The 21,967-nt window shown below is 37.6% G+C and overlaps 1 protein-coding gene across 2 annotated transcripts in view; it reads right to left on the bottom strand.

Moving 5' to 3' along the window:
• The window catches only part of trim45 (tripartite motif containing 45), a 71,548-nt gene that overhangs the window by 25,629 nt on the left and 23,952 nt on the right, over positions 1–21,967 (bottom strand). The window contains exons 3-5 of one of the 2 annotated variants that reach the window (XM_051926767.1): positions 6,813–6,942; positions 6,347–6,461; positions 3,458–3,812 (exon numbers count right to left, since the gene is read on the bottom strand). In XM_051926767.1, coding sequence (XP_051782727.1) covers positions 3,795–3,812; positions 6,347–6,461; positions 6,813–6,942 — 263 coding nt within the window. In that variant the 3' untranslated portion in view covers positions 3,458–3,794. Of the gene's footprint in view, positions 1–3,457; positions 3,813–6,346; positions 6,462–6,812; positions 6,943–21,967 lie in introns of those variants that run through there. The other variant, XM_051926766.1, reaches the window with a different exon arrangement.

Here is a 21,967-nt window from a genome sequence, read left to right as displayed (position 1 = left end):
AATAAAACCAGAGTGCCTGGAAAACCCCTGTACACTTGTGGAGACTGTACATGGAATTCAAACTCTGGACACAGAATTTCATTAAGATTGTTACAGTATGACAATCTATTTACCCATACACTGTATATCCTATTAGACAGTTGCCTATTCAGACACAACCCTGGGAAAATTAGAACATATCTCAAATAGGATTTCAGTCACAGGACAATAATACACAAACAAAAAAAGCGGAGTCAAGTGTTGTACTTAATTATGGAACTAGCTGCGTCTCTGTTGCCACAATATGCACAAAAAAAGGTACTGCAGCAAAAACATCAGAATGGTTTCACAAGTTATTCTCTAGCCTCTGCAGAACTGTAGTTAGTAGTTATTTTCATTCTAAGCACCTGCTTAATCAGAAGTTGATCTCCACTTTTAATTTAAGCTATCATTAAATTAGATTCACTGTTTTCCTTATTTCTGCACTCAAACTAAAGATTACCATGACAAGTATAGAATAGCATAGTTCAAAAAGGGGGCAGTGGGAAGCTGTTTAGTCCAGACGTGTCTTGCAACTGTGGCTAGCCCAGTTGTTGGCAGACTTAGAGCAGAGATTCCAAATATCTATTTGGAGGTCATGCACTTTTCTGTTGATTTAAGCATGAATCACTTTGCCAGATTACCTGCTGCTACAGATGGTGCACTGCCATTACATGCTATCAACACATAATCAGATATATGTTACTAGGGATGTCATAAGAACAGATGTTTCAGTTCTAACTCAATATTAAAAAGTACTGAAAACATAATGGCACCTGCTTATTTATAGTACTGATACTGCTGAGAAAGTTGATACTGCTGACATGCGTGACTCCAAGTAGACAAATTACTCTGGAAGTTACAATAATACATGATAAAACTGTGAGTAAAAGCTACATATGAAAATGTCTCATGTTGGTGATGCTACAGCACCACATCAACTCATGTTAAAAAAAACAGCAGAAGTCATGTTTGGAAATGTTTTGTGTTTGCACAGGAGAATTCCTTGTGTGCAAGTGCAGGAATCATACTTGTTATTTAAAAGAAAAAAAGCAAAAACACACAACGCAGGCTGACGGTACTGCCACTTTTATCCCATTGTGGAATTAGTTCAGAAACAGGTTTGTGCAGTCTTTCAGAGTGAAATAATGTTCCCAGTTAGATGAGGTAAAATTGTTTAACTTGTATTGTCACACATTTGTAAGAGGAGATAAAAAGTTAAGACTAACCACTTTTAAATAGTGTCCTATACAGTCCAGATAAATGAATGGAGGCTTCACATTTATTCTGACTATAATGATCACCTCTACAGATGTCCATCAGTCCAAGCATCCATCCATTCTCTAATCTGTATATACAAATCAGGGTCGTGGAGGGGGGACCTCACATGCATCCACAGTTACACATACTGTATAGTACTGTGGGATGTGGGAGGACTGGCAGCACTAACAGCAGTTGCAGCAAGTAAACCCATACATTATTTGGCTTCTCTACACCAGTGATGGCATCAGTTGCTTTTGTTAATAACAAAAAATATGTATTTAGTGTTTCAATGCTTTGAACGACATTGTACATCTCCCTATTAATACAACATGTACTGTGTTGACAGACACATGTAAACACAGAATCACGCAGTTAGCAGGAGAAGTATACTTCATTGCTAAATATGAATCTGCTAACACTGAATTTGTTTAATTATTTTAGATTTGGACAAACTGATGTTCTTTAGTATAACCCATAATTACAAAACACATATTTAAATTACATTGAAGAAAGTAATGCTTTCTCACATTTATAAATTTATTGAGAATAGGGAACAACAGCCCAAGTAATTTTCTAATTCTGGATTTGTATACAGAATTAGGAAATATAGTCTAATCACTCATGCAAGAAACCTTGAAAACAGCAAAAAAAAAAAAAAAAAAAAAAAAAAAAAAGGCTGTTTAACAGGAGTTCTGAAATGATGGATTATAACGAACAAGTATGATTTCAAGGAGGAAGTTCTACAGTTGGAGCAAATGTAAAAAAATGGGGGTCAGATCTAGAAAATTGAAGCATCATGAGTCTGTCACATTTAAAATTATAATTGTTTGAGTCATCCCTTAAATATTACACTTTAACATTTTTTACGAGCTAATGATACAAATATAAATCTTATAATAGCATATGTACAAACCTAACACACTGGTTCTCTGACAACCAGACTTTAAAAGCCTATTGTTACAAAATGTTTGCAAAAATGGAAATATCCCAAATTATCTTGGAATTCACTAATTTAACAGTACATACAGTATAGAATAATGTTTGATTTGTTATATTTAGTGTGGGTTTTGAGTAATATTTTTCAGTTGCTAGACTGAAAATGTCAGAATAAAATTAGAATGTGCACATAATAAGATAAATCAGGTAGTTCATGATACATCATTCTTTATAAATTCTATGCTGAAATCTCCCCAAGATTATAAACCACTGACTTGTTGTTACACTAGGGGGATTCCCATCTCTGCCACACACTAAAAGTCAAGCTTTGCATTATATTTTGAAATTAATGAATGCCAAGATATATATACAGTGATCCCTCGCTATATCGCGCTTCGCCTTTCGCGGCTTCACTCCATCGCGGATTTTATATGTAAGCATATTTAAATATATATCGCGGATTTTTCGCTGCTTCGCGGGTTTCTGCGGACAATAGGTCTTTTAATTTCTGGTACATGCTTCCTCAGTTGGTTTGCCCAGTTGATTTCATACAAGGGACGATATTGGCAGATGGCTGAGAAGCTACCCAGCTTACTTTCTCTCTCTCTCTCTCTCTCTCTCTCTTGCGCTGACTAGGGGGGTGTGAGCAGGGGGGCTGTGTGCAGCTGCTTCCTGAAAGGACATGCTGCACGGAGCTTCGCATACTTAAAAGCTCAAAGGGCACGTATTGATTTTTTATCTCTCTCTCTATCTCTCTCTAACTCTCTCTCTGCTCCTGACAGAGGGGGTGTGAGCTGCCGCCTTCAACAGCTTTGTACCGGCGGTGCTTCGCATATTTAAAAGCCAAAAAGCCCTATTGATTTTTTTTTTTGACTGCTTGCTTTGCACTCCTTTGAAAAGGAAGATATGTTTGCATTCTTTTAATTGTGAGACAGAACTGTCATCTCTGTCTTGTCATGGAGCACAGTTTAAACTTTTGAAAAAGAGACAAATGTTTGTTTGCAGTGTTTGAATAACGTTCCTGTCTCTCTACAACCTCCTGTGTTTCTGCGCAAATCTGTGACCCAAGCATGACATTCTAAAAATAACCATATAAACATATGGTTTCTACTTCGCGGATTTTCCTACTTCGCGGGTGGCTCTGGAACGCAACCCCCGCGATGGAGGAGGGATTACTGTAGTGTACAAAATACTAAAAAGGCAAAGGTATTGAGTATGACAAAATTTCACCGGTATTGGAACACAAAAATTCGTATAGTGACATGCCCAAATGGCTCTAATTTCACTGTTGCAATTTCACAAACTTCCATTATATGTAGAATGTTGAACCATGCTGTCTACCATGATCACCTTATACTATGATTTTCAAAATACTGGGAGGTATTTTCTGCATCCCTTCATACAGCAGGTCATTTTGCAGCTGTCTATCACTGAGTTAGCAGGCTAAAGGCTAGTTGTATTGATTACTCTTTCTATGTGAGTGTAAAACAAAGTGTTATGTTGACTTATAGAGGAGCTGTCTTCAATACTTTTATTTATATTACAGTCTGTCTACTTTGATTTGAATTTGTTACCCCTTATCCATGAAGCACAGCCTGTAACAGAGGAAAACTAAAACATCTATCAGTCATGTTAGGATGCATCTGAGCCACATCTAGCTAAATGCGTTTTTTGTTTTAGGGTAAAGCTTGATCCAATAGTTAGAGAATACAGTCCATGAAAAAACATTTGCTAAATCCAAGTAATGTCATGTGTGTTAAATTTAAGCCACATAAAATTCTACGCCATGTCTAAGAATTTTATAGGAGGACTGCTAGCTTAATGCCCTGTCTGAACAGTTGTTAAAAATGCTGTAAAGTGACATCTATCTCTATATATAAAATCCCTATGTGCGTCCAGGTGTCCGTGTGTGGGTGTCTTCTGGTGAAGTGCGCATGCACGGGGCACGGTGCGATGCGCGATATTACTGTCAGAGAAAGTTAGAGGCGTTTTACGGAAATACAAACCAGTATTACTGCGAGATGAAATTAAAGGTACACAATACAGTGACGCATATTACAGCCACATACAAACCAGTATTACTGTCAGAGGAGATTAAAGGCATATTACCGACGGGCACGCCTGTATTACCGCCAGAGAAAATTAAAGGTATATTATGGACGTACAAGCCAGCGGACTTACAAGACGGTATCCTTCAATAAGGGTGCGCACAAAAAGGCGAGCCTCAAAAGGGCGACCTCAATTGGGCGCAGTGAATAAAGGCGCGTGTAAATAAAGATCTGCACCTTTGTTGCTCTTCACATATTCCAGAGCCATTTGAACTAAATTATCTACGAACGCCTTTATTTGCCGCGCTCAATTGAGGTCGCCCTTTTGAAGCTCGCCTTTTTGTGCACGCCCTTATTGAATAGAGCCGTACAAGACAGTATTACTGTCACAGAAAATTAAAGACACACAATACACGGCGGCAGCCCACGAAGAACGGTCAGCTCAGCAAGTAAACATCAACAAGAGAAAGGCTGAAAGAAAGAAAAATACGACCAACAAAAAGAATGAGGTCAAAGTCCCTTGCCATTTAATATAGACTGTTCCTACTAAAGTTTATGCACTACTGTTCTAGCGCCGTTATTGTAACGGGCTAAATGACTAGTCTATATATAAAATAAAATCCTGGAATGGAAAGCAAATGCAAGGCTACGATACGTGATAATCTCGAAAGACATTTTAAAGACCTGCGAGACCAAGGAGACTTGTCACAGTGCCTCTCGCGGGGACCGAAAACATGAGACTTGGTGCCAAGAGACTGTCCCAGGGCCGTAGCAAAAAGGACAGCGGCTGTACAGGCTTTAAAAAGATCGAAGGGCAGCGCGACAGCAGCTACCCCAACTGAACGCGAGCAGCGTTATACATCCTGCAAGAAAGAATTCAACCACGCCCGGGGCCAGTAATAAAAGACAGGTATTGCTTTTACAATGTCACGTGAGACCAGGCAGTGAGCCGTCATTTAAAACAAGTCAACAGACCTCTAAGCTAGCAGTTGCTGGATTGCTTTTTGCAGGCAAGCATCATGTGCTCTGAGCTCTTAAAACAACGACATGCAACAGGCAGAAGAGGCAGCTAGCAAGCAGCAAAAAGACAGCAAGTGATCCAAAGGCATATCCTTAGCGTACGTTCAGCCGCAACACCCTTCACAACACAAGCAGTATTCTGTGTCTGGGAAGAAAGAGATGTAACCTCACGCGGGGCAAGAAATAAAGAAACAAGTATTGTTTTTACAAAAGTTTTTAAAGTAAAAGTGAAAATGATGCATATGTAACAATTCACAAGAAAATAATCTCTTTAAATTGTAGATTGCCTGCCTAAGGTAAAATCATCCCTGATGAATGGGGACGTGGGAATGAGGGGTCCTTTCATCGGATTAGCGCTATTTCAGATGTGGAATGGCAAAATGGGGGAGGCAGCTTGATGAATGATGTCTCCAGGACTTAAAACAAATCCAAATCATATTATGTGATATCATCTAATGTGAAATTGTACTCCGTACTTCTAGAATTTTTATACTGTATTGAGGATTTATTCTGTTCTATGTATTGTACTGTATTGTATTAACCCCCTTCTTTTTGACACCTACTGCATGCCCAACCTACCTGGAAAGGGATCTCTCTTTGAACTGCCTTTCCCTAGGTTTCTTCCATTTTTTCCCTACAAGAGTTTTTTTTTGGGAGTTTTTTCTGGTCTTCTTAGAGGGTCAAGGCTGGGGGGCTGTCAAGAGGCAGGGCCTGTTAAAGCCCATTGCGGCACTTCTTGTGTGATTTTGGGCTATACAAAAAATAAATTGTATTGTATATCCGGTAAACCAAACACAGGGGTTGGCGAGCGAAGCGAGCAGGGGGCGGAGCCCCCTAGTCTTTTAAAAATAAAAGAAGGATTCCCTTAGATTAAATGTCACCACAAAATATACCTTTTTATAACTTTAACATAAAAGTTCATTATATCACGCTCAGCATAGTAAAACAGAAAAAAAACAATTCACCTAAGTCAATCCATACCCCAGAATTAGCATTTACACTGTAGCTATGAAATAGTCAGTAGTGAAGCAAAAAAAAATAAAAAAATAAAAAAGGTTTACCTGTACATGCTGGCCTTTAACACACACTGACACTGTATAGGTACCCACTTCCTGTGGTGTGAGGGTAATGCAGTATGAACCATCATTATTGTCCAAGATGGAAGGCTTTATGTGACTAAAATTAAAAGTAAGCATGTCAGCACAGAGGTAACATCAAATGTCAGTACAGTTAAATGTTATTTTTCTTGAAGAAATGCAAGTATATTTTACATTGAATAAATAAGGATTCTTTTTTAATTTATGATGAAACAATATCTGTTCCTCTATACCTGAGAAAGACAAATTCAAAAAACAAGAAAAAATGTCTCTACTGAAGTAAGAGTTCTAATGACAAAAATGAAGAAAAATATTTTGAGTTTGTAACAGGAAATTTACACATATGACACTAACAGAATCTAATAGAAAACAAATTTCAACAATATGTGGATCTCCTAAACAGACAGGGGCTTTATAAAAAGTTTCTGACCTCTCTTTTTTCTCCTTGTGAACTACGCCAACTCTGACATTCTCTCCTCCTCTTTCCATTTGTTCCCCAGATGAATCGATGCAGATCAGTGTGAACTCAGTGAGATGATCTTGCCGTCCCATCTGAAAACCTATAAAATAAGTGGGTATATTAACAACATGACACTTTGGGATTTGCACTTGATACATATGCACTACTGAAATGTAGGAACGTCACTAGTTACCTTTTATTGGTACATAGTTTTGTTCACATATACAATCCACGTTGTATAAAAAAAAAAAAAAAAAAAACATACTGAAAACAGCATTTCATATTAACTTCTTTTTATTAAGAAACCTTCTGTTTGCTGTATAAGTTGCACAAGGTCCTTGGTGATACCATACTTGATATTAATCTCTTAGCCATAACTTGAGATACCACAATGGTTTGACTGGTACCCTTTTATTTGTCTCTCTTAATTTGTGTTTTGCTTCATATCCCACAATGCCCATGAGGGTAACGAATTACAAAATAAATAAAATATTTTTTATATTTTGTCTTGTTCCTGTTTATAGAAATGCATATATGCAACGTATATAGACAGACAAATAGATAATGAATCAACTTGTTTTTATTCCTCAGCTTTCAACATCTATCAGGTATCATCATCAAAGGAAAATGATTAGACATATCATCTATATAATGTTACTGTATATATGATATATATACAAATATATATACATACATATACACACACAGACATATCAGAGACAGAGTAATTGAGCCTCACAAATCGCAGTCTCGCAGACAGATAGTTCATTAATGAGGGCACCATACGGTCATCCACCTGAATACATCTGTGCTTTCCCCTTAACAGGGATAGGGGGATGGTACTGAGAGCACTAGGGAAATCAAAAAACATAATCCTCACAGTGCTGCCACTTTGTCAGGGTGAGGATAAGCCTTGTGGAGCAGAAAGACAATTGCATCCACAACTCCAATCTTTGCCTGGCAGATAAACTGCAGTGGATCCAGGTAGTCTACAACAAGAAGACGCATATAGTCCAGGACGAGCATCTCAAAGGTCTTCATGATGTGCGACCTAATTATAACTGGTCTATAGTCATTAGGTGTAGTGGCACCTGCCCTCTTTGGAAAAGGAGTAATGATGGATGTTTTCCAAAGCAGCAGCAATTTCTGGAGCTTTAGGCACAGACTGAAGAGATGACATAGGATACCACAAAGTTAGTCACCACAGGCCTTAAGAACTTGAGGACTGACTCAGTTTGGTCCTGTGGCTTTTCCAGTGTGTGGCTTCCTGGGTTGTCTCCTCACTTGGTCTTCAGTTATGGACAGCCCATGCTGATGGTCAAAGGTGGACTTGTCACTAGCCATTCCAGTTAAAGTGGTAGGAGTTGCTGATGTGGTAGGGATGGTGTAGAGAGACTAGTCATTGGAATAAGGTGGCAGTAGAAGGGAAAATCTGTTTAAAAACTGTTTCAGGGTGTTAGAAGGGGATGCGGACAAAGCTATCACTTGAGCCCTGGATAGCTGGAGTCCAGTAATTATGCCCAGTCAATTCCAGGTACCTTTAATGTTATTCTGAATTAGTTTTTTCTGTATTACATATTTATCAGGCATTTTTTAATTTAATATAACAATGCTAAACTATTGCTATTCTATGAACATAAAGATGTTGAACAATGGATTGGGCAATGTCTGTCCATGAGAATGAATGCATCAAAGCATGGTAATATGTTTATGAATATTTCAAACTTGCGTTCTTTATGATGAACGACTCACATGCATACTCCTTATTTAGTTATAAAAAGTGCTGTATAGCACTTAACTATTTTAGATATGCAAAATTTGTATTGTGATTTACTATAAAAACCACTACATACACATATATAAATAAATACTAATTTTATTAAAGTACACTATCTCCAAAACTCATTTAGTATAGACATGAATTTGTATCCAGAGGGAGTTGAAGATACTGCCTACATTATGTTTATGGATAGACATTAAACTATATATGTATGAAATTGTGCAGAATTCTGGATCACCCTTATTGTGAAGTGTGGTACATAATAAATATAGGAATTATAATGATTTTAGCCATAAATGTGTTAAATATTTACATAACAAGAAAATGGTGAAGAATCCAAATTAGTTATCTAATCCTTTACTAGAGTGTTATGTTTGAAGCTGCTGAAGTTTTAACAAGGCTTCAATCATGAGACATCAAACGCGGCTTGAAGCTGTGCTCAGATTCACAAGGAAAGATTTACATTATTGTACTCATTCTTCATTTTAAAAATAATTAATCATCCAAGGCTCACTGTCTGGAATCTAAAAAGGAAAAGTAACCCAATTATTCCACTATACATGTACCAAGCACTTAACTAGTAATGAGTTCCTGTCGACTGTCAAAGTCCTGGGTGCTTCATAAAGTAAAAAACAAAGGAAAAACATCAAAGCATAATGCAAGTAGCTTCATCTGACTTACACCTATTTGTTTAAGTCTTCAATAGATGTCAGTAACAACAAAATTTTGCTCATAAAATTTTAAGGGACAGAGTGACTGGGGCTGATATTTTTTTTTTAATATTACACGAATACATATTTATTGGAAGTTATGCAGTTAATTCTAATCCAGTATCAAAGAATGGTTCATAAGGACTAACTATACCAGCTGACTTTAGACCAATCATTGTTTAATGCCTAATGACTTAGTAGCTTAATTTTATTTTATATATTTTAATTAATATTTATATTTACAGTGTATAGGATAATGAATTAAACATAATAAATCTTGCCTAACATATTGTAGCGTATGGCCAGGTGTCTTGCCTGGCCTGGATACCAGCTGGATGGAAGGACCAAGGGAGAGAAAGCGTGGTTAGGGCATTATCTCCCCCAGGACGCTAGAGAGCAGCACCCTTGGCAGTTCAGATCATTAAGACCCTAGAAAAACAACTTATAGCTCATACTGTTTATGTAAACATAAACTGCAGGCTAGAATGACATATGAACAGGTTACTAAAATTTCTATAACTCCTCAGGAATATGCTAGATTCCAAATTGGACCCTTCATAGGAAAAGGTCTCTACAATTGAATTGTAATCTTTTGACTACAAAAGAAACAGAACAATTTATCTTTAAGTTCTCCCCACCACCACTATGAACTTGGAGTAAAGGCCTATAAGCAAATAACACATTTAAGGAGTAGTAAAAGCCTTTATATTCCATAAATAAGGTGAGGCTCACATCAACAACTTCTTTGATTTTATATTATATTTATATATTTATATTTTATATCCAAAGACATGCTGATTAGGTGGACTGGTGATTCTAAATTGGCCCTAGTGTGTGCTTGGTGTGTGGGTGTGTTTGTGTGTGTCCTGCGGTGGGTTGGCACCCCGCCCAGGATTGGTTCCTGCCTTGTGCCCGGTGTTGGCTGGGATTGGCTCCAGCAGACCCCCGTGACCCTGTGTTCGGATTCAGCGGGTTGGAAAATGGATGGATATTACCATAGCTCGACACTCTGAGCATAAGAGCTTGATAAATATCTCAGGCTCTCTGAAATTCAAGATACCATTAACACATGGCAAAGTAGGGCAGTTGCAGGCCATTTAATTTTATATAAAGCTTCAAAATGTGTCATTGTTACCAATGCTTAATGAAGCTAGGGATAGAACAACTCTACCAAAAACATTATGTAAACCAACAATTACTCTCTTTCCAAAGATAAGGAATTGCAACAATGTCTATCAGTGTATCATATTAAGAAGTTCACTTCAAAATGATAATGTTCTAAATGATAATGTTCACTTCTCCTATATAATTTGAATTTCCAGAGGTTTTTCTATATTTCGATTAATTCCACCAAAGCCTTTGTTCAAAGGTGATATCTATTTACCATATTGTGCAAATCTGGGTGTGGCCCCAGTGTATCTGCATGGACCAAATTACTTTATACTCCTTCAAAAGGATCAGTCCTTAGTAATGCACAAAACCCACTGAATTTGCTTTTCTGTAAGTTCAGCAAAATCTTGGAAATGTTCAAGAACTTTGTGAAACTTGGCAAAATGCACTGAAGTCAATTGGGAAAAAGAAACTGAACTAGTTTTGACAGGATTATAATGGTACAATTGTCTTTCAAATGTCCCTAAGGACTAGAGAAGCATCTGTCAACTATGCTGGACAGATTATGGAGGTCAAAAATGTGACCTGACCTGTGATGCAGCAGTGCTAACTACTGTTCCAACCTGCCTCAAACAGCAAAAGTACAGATAGAACGAATACAACAAACAAAACATAAAGGCCATACTAGCAATAAGCAAAAAAAAATTATATAATATAATTTGGTAATTGTCCATGCCACTAAGTGTGTAGTGGAATCCAACCTTTGAGTTTCGCACCCCTTTCTCCTATATGAACCTAGTGTGTGATTGGCAAATAGACTGTGGCTCCAGCCACCAGAATTCAAAGATCACTATGTGCTGCTCCACACTGGCACTTCCCTGTTTGAGTTTCGGAGTACCGCCAGATAACGTTTGTGTAACAGTGAGTATTAACACACGCAGAGTGTCAGAAAGGCAAAGGGATCAGCGTTAACAGTAAACTTGGGTAAGGTTGTGTCAGGCACTACCACATCTGAACTACATATTAAGGAGCAAAACTTACTCAATTCAGCAGTAAAGATACAACATACAAAGAATCTATGAAAAACAAAAGTATTTTCATTATTTTCTCATTATACTTGGATAATGTACCCCCGTAACATGAAAATACAGCAAGTTTTTTTTTTTTTTTTTTAATAAATACGTGGAGTAGAGACATCACACATGCACAAAGCAGATCAGGCAATGGCATAAAATGTGAAGTAGAGTACACTCAAAGTGTATATGTGAAAATATCTGCTACAACTCTGTCGTCACACTGGCCTTGGCAGCTGGGAATAGAAACCATCTGTCTGAACCACACATCAAATTTCCAGGAAGACAGTAAGTGAATGAGGTCACTGACAAACGCAATACTTTTGTTGCGAAAAACACTTTAGTGAATTTTGCAGAGGAACGCCACTAATGCTATAAACCCACATTATTTTAAATAAAACTGTGGAACCAACCAAGAGACTCCATTACCATCAAAATTTCTTCCAATTGCTATTGAAAAACCAGATACTGTATTTATCTCTAGAAGCAGCGAGAGATAAAGGTGGTTATAAAGAAAGGAGAAGGAGAAGGAGAACGTTAGGAGCACATGCTGATACCAGGCATTGCGCACCCACCACATGGCAAATCAACTTCGGATCCCAGATTAGGACCCGAGTGCAGCCATGCAACGGGTGACACCTCAGCACCACACCAGTTCAGATGGAATGGAACCAGTGTTAGGTTTTTTTTATGGTGGCTGGAGTGCCATTCCTGCCACCAACCCCCAAGTTTTTCCCTGCAGGTTGGAGGACCTACATTCAGGGTTGGATGCAGATTAACGTCATATCCAGGACGGAGCAATTGCAGGTTAAGGTCCTTGCTCAAGAGCCCATAAGGAAACGGCTTGAAAATATCTTTTTATGCTGATGATATGGCACTTTATATCTCAAGACACAGATACATCTGTTAAATCAATATGAAATGTGCCTAGCATAGCGAAAAGCCCTCTTATTAAAACGGGCTTAATGATACAATGGTAAGTATCTGTTTCAATCATCCCCTGCATTTATGAACCTCTGTTCACCAGATATGCCAACATTTACATCCCTCTTTCTATCTGGTTCTTATTGCCTTTCATCTTTGGACATTCCAGCCCCATTTTGGATGGAGTGATGCCCGGACACATGAATGTTTGCTGCATGGTTTACTATCTTACATTGGTTACTTGCCTTTGTTCATCATACATTCCTGCCCTGCCCTCTTGTGGACACCAGAGAGACAGACAGACGTATTATCACTTTAATTTAAATAAAAGATTGTTTTTTTTCAGTGAATTCTCATGCATGCCAGATCACTTTGCACAGATTTTAGCAGAGCAGTTCAGATACCTTGGAATTATTGTTACAAGGAAATCAAAAATGGTCCTTAAAAGCGATTTTGACAACAAAAGGGAAAACATCAAACAAGATATTAATAGATGGTTCTCACTCCATCTTACTTTAGCTGTGGGAATGAATATTGTCAAAGTTAATATTATCCTAAAGATCCTATCTCTCTCTAAGTCCATATATACAGTATGTACAAGTTCTTCTTTAAGAAGTTAGGCCCAATTGTAACATCAGTTATCTGGAACTTCAGTTGTAGTACTGGGCTACAGATACTTGTACAATAAAATACTGGAAACTGGTGCAACTCACTACTGTTTGGTCACATCCTCACGTTCTCAAAGAATGCACAAATCACGTATTTGTATTACCAAAGTACTTACATTTTTTGGCCATGAAAGCAGTAGGAGTTTCCTGTTATGTTAAGTTAAACCATGCAGGATTTTTAAATAATTGGCAGAAGTTCCAAAATACCACAGTGAAATTAAAGCCCTGATGAATGCTCAATATAATATACAGTACTCTTCTGCAGCCACAGAGTTTTCGCAGATCATGCGATCTCTTGATGCAGAAAATGCACAAGAAGGAGTCGGATAAAAAGATCTATTTACTGTACTAATACACATAAATTTGTATTTGGATTAAATTTATGAGCATGGATTAGACTGTTTATTATTATTATTATGATGCCTAGAAGCATCAAATTGTGTGAATAATATAAACTCTGAAAACTTTACTTCAAAGTGCAGAACCAGACAGGGCTGCTCTTGGTTGCCAGTGCCATAGCTACTGAATTTCTCACTCCCCATTGTATTTTAAATTAATGATCTATATTTATTATTCCTAAATGTATTAGGCATGTCAGAGGAATTCTATTGAATTTTCTGGTTTACGAAAAACTTTAAAAAGAGCATATTATTCTGAATGCCCATGCAATTCATGCTATAGTTGAGAAATTTTCTCGAACTATTTCACAGCAGTTAAAATATCTTTAAATCCTAATTAAATCTCACTTATGCAAACTATTACAAAGTGTTAAATTGATATTATTAAATAATTATCTAGCCACCTTAAACTATTTGGGAGAATTAATAATGTCAAATCAAGCATCCTCCCAAAGTTTTGATATCTTTTCGGAATACTTCTACATATAATAGTAAATCCTACATTAAACCTACTCTTTTCTGGATAAACCTTGTTCATATGTCACAGCACTTTTTCTTCAGAGTCTTGAGAGCAGGTAATACCATCCAATCTCCACATACTAATGGGATATTGAACTGTATGAATGTTAACATATTTATATGGATTCAAGACATTGTTTTATATCTTTCACAGACAGTCAAATTGCATGACAATTTTTATAAAAGAAATTCTATCAAAGAGTACACGACACGTGTTTCGCCCTCATTCTGGGCTCATCAGGTGTACACACTTCACTGCACTCCCTCTCGGGAATCGAACCGCGGACGTCAGCGCCAGAGGCGATGCCCCTAACGTTGCGCCACGGCGTGTGGCTGTTTCCTGCCTTGTGCCCTGTGTTGGCTGGGATTGGCTCCAGCAGACCCCCGTGACCCTGTGTTCGGATTCAGCGGGTTAGAAAATGGATGGATGAAAAAAAATGGAAATTCTATCAAATACAGGTGCTCCTCAAGGCCGTGTACTGTCTTCATTAGTGTTTACACTGTACATAAGTGACCCATGACAGAACAATGATCACTAATCCATTATCAAATAAGCTGATTAACACCATGCTGATAGGACACATATCTGGGAAAGAGGAAAACCATTACTTTATATCAAAAAGACTAAAGAAATTACATTTGACTTTAAGAGGCAGAAATCTTCATGTTATCCCATTATTGTTTTGAAGGGTGGAAGTAGAAATTGTGACTGAATATAAACATTTAGAAACTATCCTAGATAATAAACGTAATTAGAAAATTAATACAAAAATCACATACTCCAAAAAAAAAATCAGTATTTAAAGTGAACAAGGACCTCATATTGTCTTTTTACTACAGTGTGATCCAGTTTGTGATTACTTTTAGCTTCACTTCCTGGTTTAATGGTCTGAAAAATCAAAATTAAAACAGCAGGTTACCAAAGAGGCAACTAAACTTATTGGGCAGACGTAGATGATTTATATGTGTCAGAGGGTAATGTTGAAAAAACAGGAAATCATCTGTGATGACAGACATGAACATGACCATTCCAGATTTACTGAGGTTGTTGTTTTAAAGACACATACAAATTGCTCCAGAAATTCCTTTCTTCTGAGTGTTACGCGGCCTTTAAATATGGAATATCAGATACTGAAATTCCAGAAGTGCACAGTTTTTCAAATGTATCATGTAAATATTTTAGGTAAAAAATGTAACCTAGAAGTAGTTATCATAGAATTTATTTTCAAAGGATGTAAATACAGGTAAAATTCCATTACAACAAATATCATTATTTTCATTACACGAATCTATAGAAATCTCGTTACTACGAAGTACATTCAGCAAATACTTTCATTACAATGAAGTGCACAAAAGACCTTGACATGCCTGAATGAATCATCCACAGAGCAGTTAGTTCTGTGGCCGCAGCTCAGTTGCGCACAATGATCCCCAAACACTAATTTTTTTTTCTTTCTTCGAACTTTCATCGTACTGTTTTGTTTTTTTTTTCGGGTCGCAAATGTACGTGTACTGCTGCATTTGAAGACGTCGAAAAAGCAGTTTCTATGTGGTTCAGTGATGCTCATTCAAGAAACATTCTTATTAATGTGGCACTCGATCATGTGAGGTTTGTAAACTCTCTTGGGACCTCCCACAACTAGAAAGCAAGCCGAAGAGCATCCTGAAGTGCAATTACTGCGTCTGTACGGGGCAAGAGCAGGCTCACAGATATGCTGCGTCTCTCCGCCAAAGTAAACAGAAAAGATCTCGATGGGTGATGCAAGGCACATAAATTGTAAATGCAGATAACAGGATTACTTGATCACTGACCCTCACGACCCTGCCTGACTGCTGTGTCTGTGTATAGCAGAGTGGCAGATCCTGCTACAATAAATAACTGCCGTTCCTGTTTCAAGCTGAATAAAGCTGGTTTTGCTAAAGTACTGAGACTCAGACTTGTGTTTTGGGGTGCAAGACAGGGACTTATAGCGCGACCCCGATCTTTTATGATTTGCTTCTGTGGCGCTTCACTGCAGCGCTGTGAGCCTCCTATTGCCATGCCCCAGCAATGGACAAACAATCTTCCACAGACGCTGCAATTGCACTTCAGGACGCACTTCAGCGTGTTGTTCCCGTTGGGTGGGGAGTGGGGGGGTCTCAAAAGAGTTCAGAAAACTTACAATATGAAGAAAAAAAAAAGGATGATTTGGCTTCTGATTGATAACCGTGCTGCCCACAACAGGCTTCCACATTTAGATAATGCTCGCATTGAATTCCTCCCACCCATTTGCACTGCAGCGCTTAAGCCATTGGGTTTGGGTATCATTCGCACTCTGAAAGTGTATCATTACAAGGAAATGCTGAGAAAAATTATCATCAGCATAACTTGTAGGCAGGAGGAGATTAAAATTAACGCGAAAGAAGCTATTGAAATGATTGCAAACGCCTGGATGCAAGTTACAGAAAGCACTATAGCAACAAGTACAGAATCTCATTACAACAAAATATTTGTTACAACAAAATATTTTTTAGATCCCTGGGAGTTCGTTGTAACGGAATTTTACCTGTATTTTACAATTTCTGTTTAAATTTAACCATTCTTGCCTCTGGAATGCAAAAAAAAAAAAAAAAAAACTGTAAAGATGTGAAGTAGTTGAGTGTAGGGGTGGGCGGTATGACCAAAATTCTATATCACGGTATTTTTCTAAATTATCCCGGTTTCATGGTATTCGACGGTATTTTTTTCCCCATGCATGAGTGGATGTTAACCACATTTTCCACTGCAATCACTGGCTAAGAATAACCTATTCCACTGTCAAGAGTATTGTACATTGTACAAAAAAAACATTTTAATGTGCACACAAGTATTAATACAGTTTTGCATTGCTCCATAAAGTGATAGTTTTCAAGGGGGTGGCACTAATGGAGAAGGTATCACATTGCACGACAGATGCAGTCAAAATATAGAACCTTTTTATTGAACAAATTTTGCAAAAACAAACTATAATTTTGACAACATATTTTCAACCATACAAAGAGGCATTTAGACTTAGTAAAATATCCAGAAGTGCTTGTCAAAAATTGTATTGCACCGAATATGTCTTAGAAAAGGAATAAATAGTAAATATTTTTTGTAAACCAACTACACTTTCGGTTAATGTTAACAATCTCTGTCCACTGACACGTTAAAGTGACTTTTTAAACAACTTTATCATCATTAAACTGCATAATATTTAAACTAATAAATAATAACAATAAAATAAATAATAGTATTATTACTGATAGTTGCACTATTACTTCAAGACTTCAAGCCCAGGTGCATTACACAGTATTCACCAAATTAAAATAAAATAATACAAGTGCAACTTGGTGATGACATCTTTACCAACTGAACCATCATTTACGCAAACTGCATTAATATGGACCTTGCTTCAAGCAAAGCTATACTGGGAAGAAAAAAACAAACTATATGTCGAGAACAAAGTCAACATTTCCACTTTAATCTCGACATAAACGGCGAGAATAAAGTCGACATTTTCACTTTATTCTCGCCGTTTATGTTGAGATTAAAGTCGACATTTCCACTTTATTCTCATAGTTTACTTTATAATTAAAGTAGAATGTCGTAAACTAAACTTCTTCCTAAAATCAATGTTTAATCAATTACTTAATTTACCCCGGCATAAATTAATGCAGCACATTAAATGCTTTGTGTTACATTCCCCGACCCAGTGGTTAATCACTACGCTTCTTAAACTGACTTACTCTGCACTAAGAGAAGACAGCGATCACCATACAGAATCTATTCACTTCATGATATTCCTGCTTTCTGAAAATTTAGAATGCTAAGATAAATACTTGATATCATTTTCATGATGAAATGCATTAAAGCAGGTATTACACATGCACGGTAGTGAGGCGGTAGTGCTGCTCCCTCGCAGTAAGGGGTCCCCAGGTGTATGTTCAGTGTAGAGAACTTTATGGTGGGTGTGACGAGGCTCCAAAAAACTGGATGTATGAATAGCTATCGAACAGGTTTAACTTAAATATTGTGTAAATGTTGGGTTTGTGATCTGCTGGTCGGAGACACGAACACAGAATTCAATGCATGTTCTTCTGAGCGGGCTATCTTTATTGCATGCATGCTGTCTCTATCTGAAATACCAAAACCCCAGTTCCTATCCTTCCTTTTTCTTTCACCACATAACCAATCACCACACGATAAACGTCTTTGTGAAATTAAAACTAGTTATAAACTTAGCCCACAGAGTGTTCAGAACTTTAAAAATATCTTCGTTATACATGTTTAATTATGCCATCCATTCAGAGTTGCGCTCATCTCTGAATGAGTCGCCAGCACATCGCAGGATGAATACAAGCAAAACATGCACTAGTAGGGTCAATATAGCACAACAAAACCCCACATCCTACATGACTTTGAAAGGAAACTGAAGCACGCCGAGTGAACCCACCAGAAAAACATGCAAATACAAGGCAGGCACGCCGCCGTGCCCCCATATGATTAATGCATGCTTTAATGCATTTCACCATGAAAATTATATTAAGTATTTATCTTAGCATTCTAAATGTTCAGAGAGCAGGAAGATCATGAAGTGAATGTATTCTGTGCGGCGATTGCTGCCGGCGCCTCCTCTTAGTGCAAGAAGTCAGTTTAAGAATCACTTAAAACAAAGCATTTAATGTGCTATATAACTTATGACGGGGTTTGAGAAAATCTAGTAAATTAAATATTCATTTTACGATGGAGTTTAGTTTACAATGTTCTACTTTAATGACAAATTACGAGAATAAAGTCAACATGTCGACTTTATTCTTGTCTTAAGCGTCAAGATTAAAGTGGAAATGTCGAGAATAAAGTCAACATGTCGTCACACTATTACACAGTACCCAGGTACATTACACTGTATTGAAAACAAATAAAACAAGTACAACTTGGCTTGCAGTATTATCCAGTAGTATAGAAACAGTATTTACACATCTGACCTTTTAAAACTAAAGTATCTCCAGGCGACGGACGTGACTCCTTTTTTTCGGCAAAAGTTCTTCTGTTCATCATGTTCAACTTTATCGTCGGCTTCAGTTTCGGAATGTTCTCTGTCCATTTTCACCGCGCAATAACTATGCTACCGCTAGTGCAACAAATCTGTGTTTAGCGGTGTAGCAGTGAAAAAGGTCCCCACTTGAACAGTTTCCCGCTGCACCACCTTCCGAACGTCGTTTAGGCAATTTAAACCGGTGTTGCGGTGTAAGAAAAATCCATATCATAAAAAAAAATTAAAAACGGTTTTCGGTATGAACCGGTATGCCGCCCAGCACTAGTTGAGTGTGTGGAACTACCCAAGTTTCAATTTTGTTAATGGGTCAGAAATATACTGTACATATCCTAATATTTGAAAGATTACACAGAACGAAATGAAACTGTATCTTCATAGTCAGCTGTGTAAATAAAATCCTGCTGTTACTCCTCTTATACGTGCACCTACTACAAGTACTACCTACTATTTATTAAACAAGAATCCAGTGGTTCAACACTCACCAGAATACGGTACCATTGTAGATGAAACTTTACATCTGAAATATGAATTGCAGCCATGCAAGATATTCATCTTTTCCAGCTGTCCTTAACTTATGCAAGATGCTAAGAGATTTTGCATTGGGACTCAGAGATTGACACATTAACTCTTTGTATAATGACTAAAGGTATGTAAACAAAGATCTATGTGGTTTTTTTTTTTTTAAATGCTGATCCTTTTGTCATTGCTGGCTGAAATACTACTATCCCATCCATCATCTACACTACCTCTCTGATAACTATCAGTTACCCAACCAGGTGTTTTGCAGAACACTGATCTCATTGTCATCCATATATAAGAGGTCATCTTTGGAATGTCTCCTGTTGTAAATATAGACCAAGTAGGTCAACAATGAAGAGGAATTGTTGCAGGAAGAGGGAGAGGCCAACAATGGTGAGGAAGAGCAAGGGCAGTGGTCACAGATTAAATAAGGGTTACAGTCATTGAGCATGTTATCAATCATGGACTCTCCTACAGAGAGGCAGGGTTATGAGTGCAGCCAAATCTGCAGCAAGCCACAGTTGCATCAATCATAAGAATATTCCATCAAACCAGCAGGTAGTATGCAGTCGTCTGTAGTGTCAGAACTGCTCATTACAGAATATGCTATATACAGTTTATTGACATGCATTGATGGATATAAAGATTACCTTGCACAAGGGGCAGAGGTAGAATTTTTAATGATGAGCAAGAAACTACCATTGTTGACATGGTCACTGCTGATAAATGCAATACGACTCCAAGAAATTTGAAATTTGCCCAAGAGATCATTAAAGGTCTGGATCTTGTGTTTTATCCAGGACACTGTCCAGACATTCCTTTTCCTCACTCAGTCTCTCAAGAGGCCCGATCAGAACCTTCCTTGACTCTGCAAAGATCACAGCATCGTCTGCAAAGTCAAGATTAGTGAATCTTTCTTCACCAACAGATGCCCCACAGCCGCTGGACCCCATGGCCCTGCCCAGCACCCAGTCCTTGCAAGCACTGAACAGGGTAGAGCAAGAACACATCCCTGACAAACAACAGAATCAACTGGGGAAAAACACAGAGGTTCTCCTCTACTCAGCACTCACAGTATCATTCAGAGGGGGAGGAACCCGCAAAATCTCAGGATGTTCAACATGGCAGCTCAATCAACTGAATTGAATGCTTTTACGAAAATTGGCAGAGACTGCAAAGATACTCTGCCAAAATTTGTATTTGTGCTCGATGAGAACCCTCAATGCAAGGACGTGTTCAGTGGTAGACCTCCTAGGCATAAAGCCAGATTGCTCTGGTCGGTGAGCAAGTGATCATGGAGTTTATTGAGGATCTGGTAAAAAGTGTACCACCTGTAATTCTTCTGATGGTGCCTCTGCATAACGTTTGGCTGTAGCCCTTGTAATAACCCTTGTAGAATAACATTAATATGTATCTCGCTGTGCACTGTTGTCCTTCAACAAATTAAGCAGTATTAGCTGTAATACAAAGTTGAGTGGAGAGATTTGAAATTTTGAATTTAATATCAAATATTAAAATGATTTGTGAAAGAAATTCAAGTATATTCTGATTCTAAACTTTAGTGGAACTGCTTTATTGGTAATAAATTTTGCACCCAGAAAAACCCTCCACAAAAACAGATCATACACAAAGATATCAGAGTTTTTGGTACAGCTGGAATCTTCGTTTCTCCACAGTCTAAAGTTTTTTCCACCAGTACATTCTCATCTTTTATATCAGAAGAATGCCTTTTTTATATAAACTTTTTTTTTTTTTTTTTTTTTAACTTCTAGGAAAAAGAAAAATTTTTCCTACAACCATTACGGACAATCCTATCTGCTAACATGATTGTTTTTCTAAAAAAACATTCTGCAATGCAAGCTAACAGAAGAAAACCCACAGGTGCTGAAAACTGTCAGCCCCAACCTCTTTCAAACAATAACCTGTTTGAGGCAGATAATCTTGTCATAAAGCAATGCGCAGAAAAAGAAAGAGTGTTAACAATAGGGGGTTCCAGACAACATAACTTCTCATTTTCTGTTCATCTAATTTTTCCAAACAGTCATACGCTCAAGATATGATGCTCTTCATGGTGCAACTTGCCCATTGATCCAATCTGATAACGTCTTCCACATGTCTATAAACAATGAGCTATGAACAGATTTATTTTCACTTGATTTGAATAGCTTACTTTTCACACACGTTGAAAGAGCAAAACTGAATACAACAGACCTTTATGTTCAGAGAAACATTATGTCTATATGTTTGAAATTATAAAAATACCTACTGCATGTAATAAACATACTGCACATTCTAGTGAGTATCTGCCTGAAACAAAGAGTGTCCTACTAAAATGTAAGTTGCCTCTCATTAATAGGAGGGAGGATT

This window comes from Erpetoichthys calabaricus, chromosome 4, assembly GCF_900747795.2.
Source record: "Erpetoichthys calabaricus chromosome 4, fErpCal1.3, whole genome shotgun sequence".
NCBI lineage: Eukaryota > Metazoa > Chordata > Cladistia > Polypteriformes > Polypteridae > Erpetoichthys > Erpetoichthys calabaricus.
This window is presented reverse-complemented; position numbering and strand designations above follow the sequence as displayed.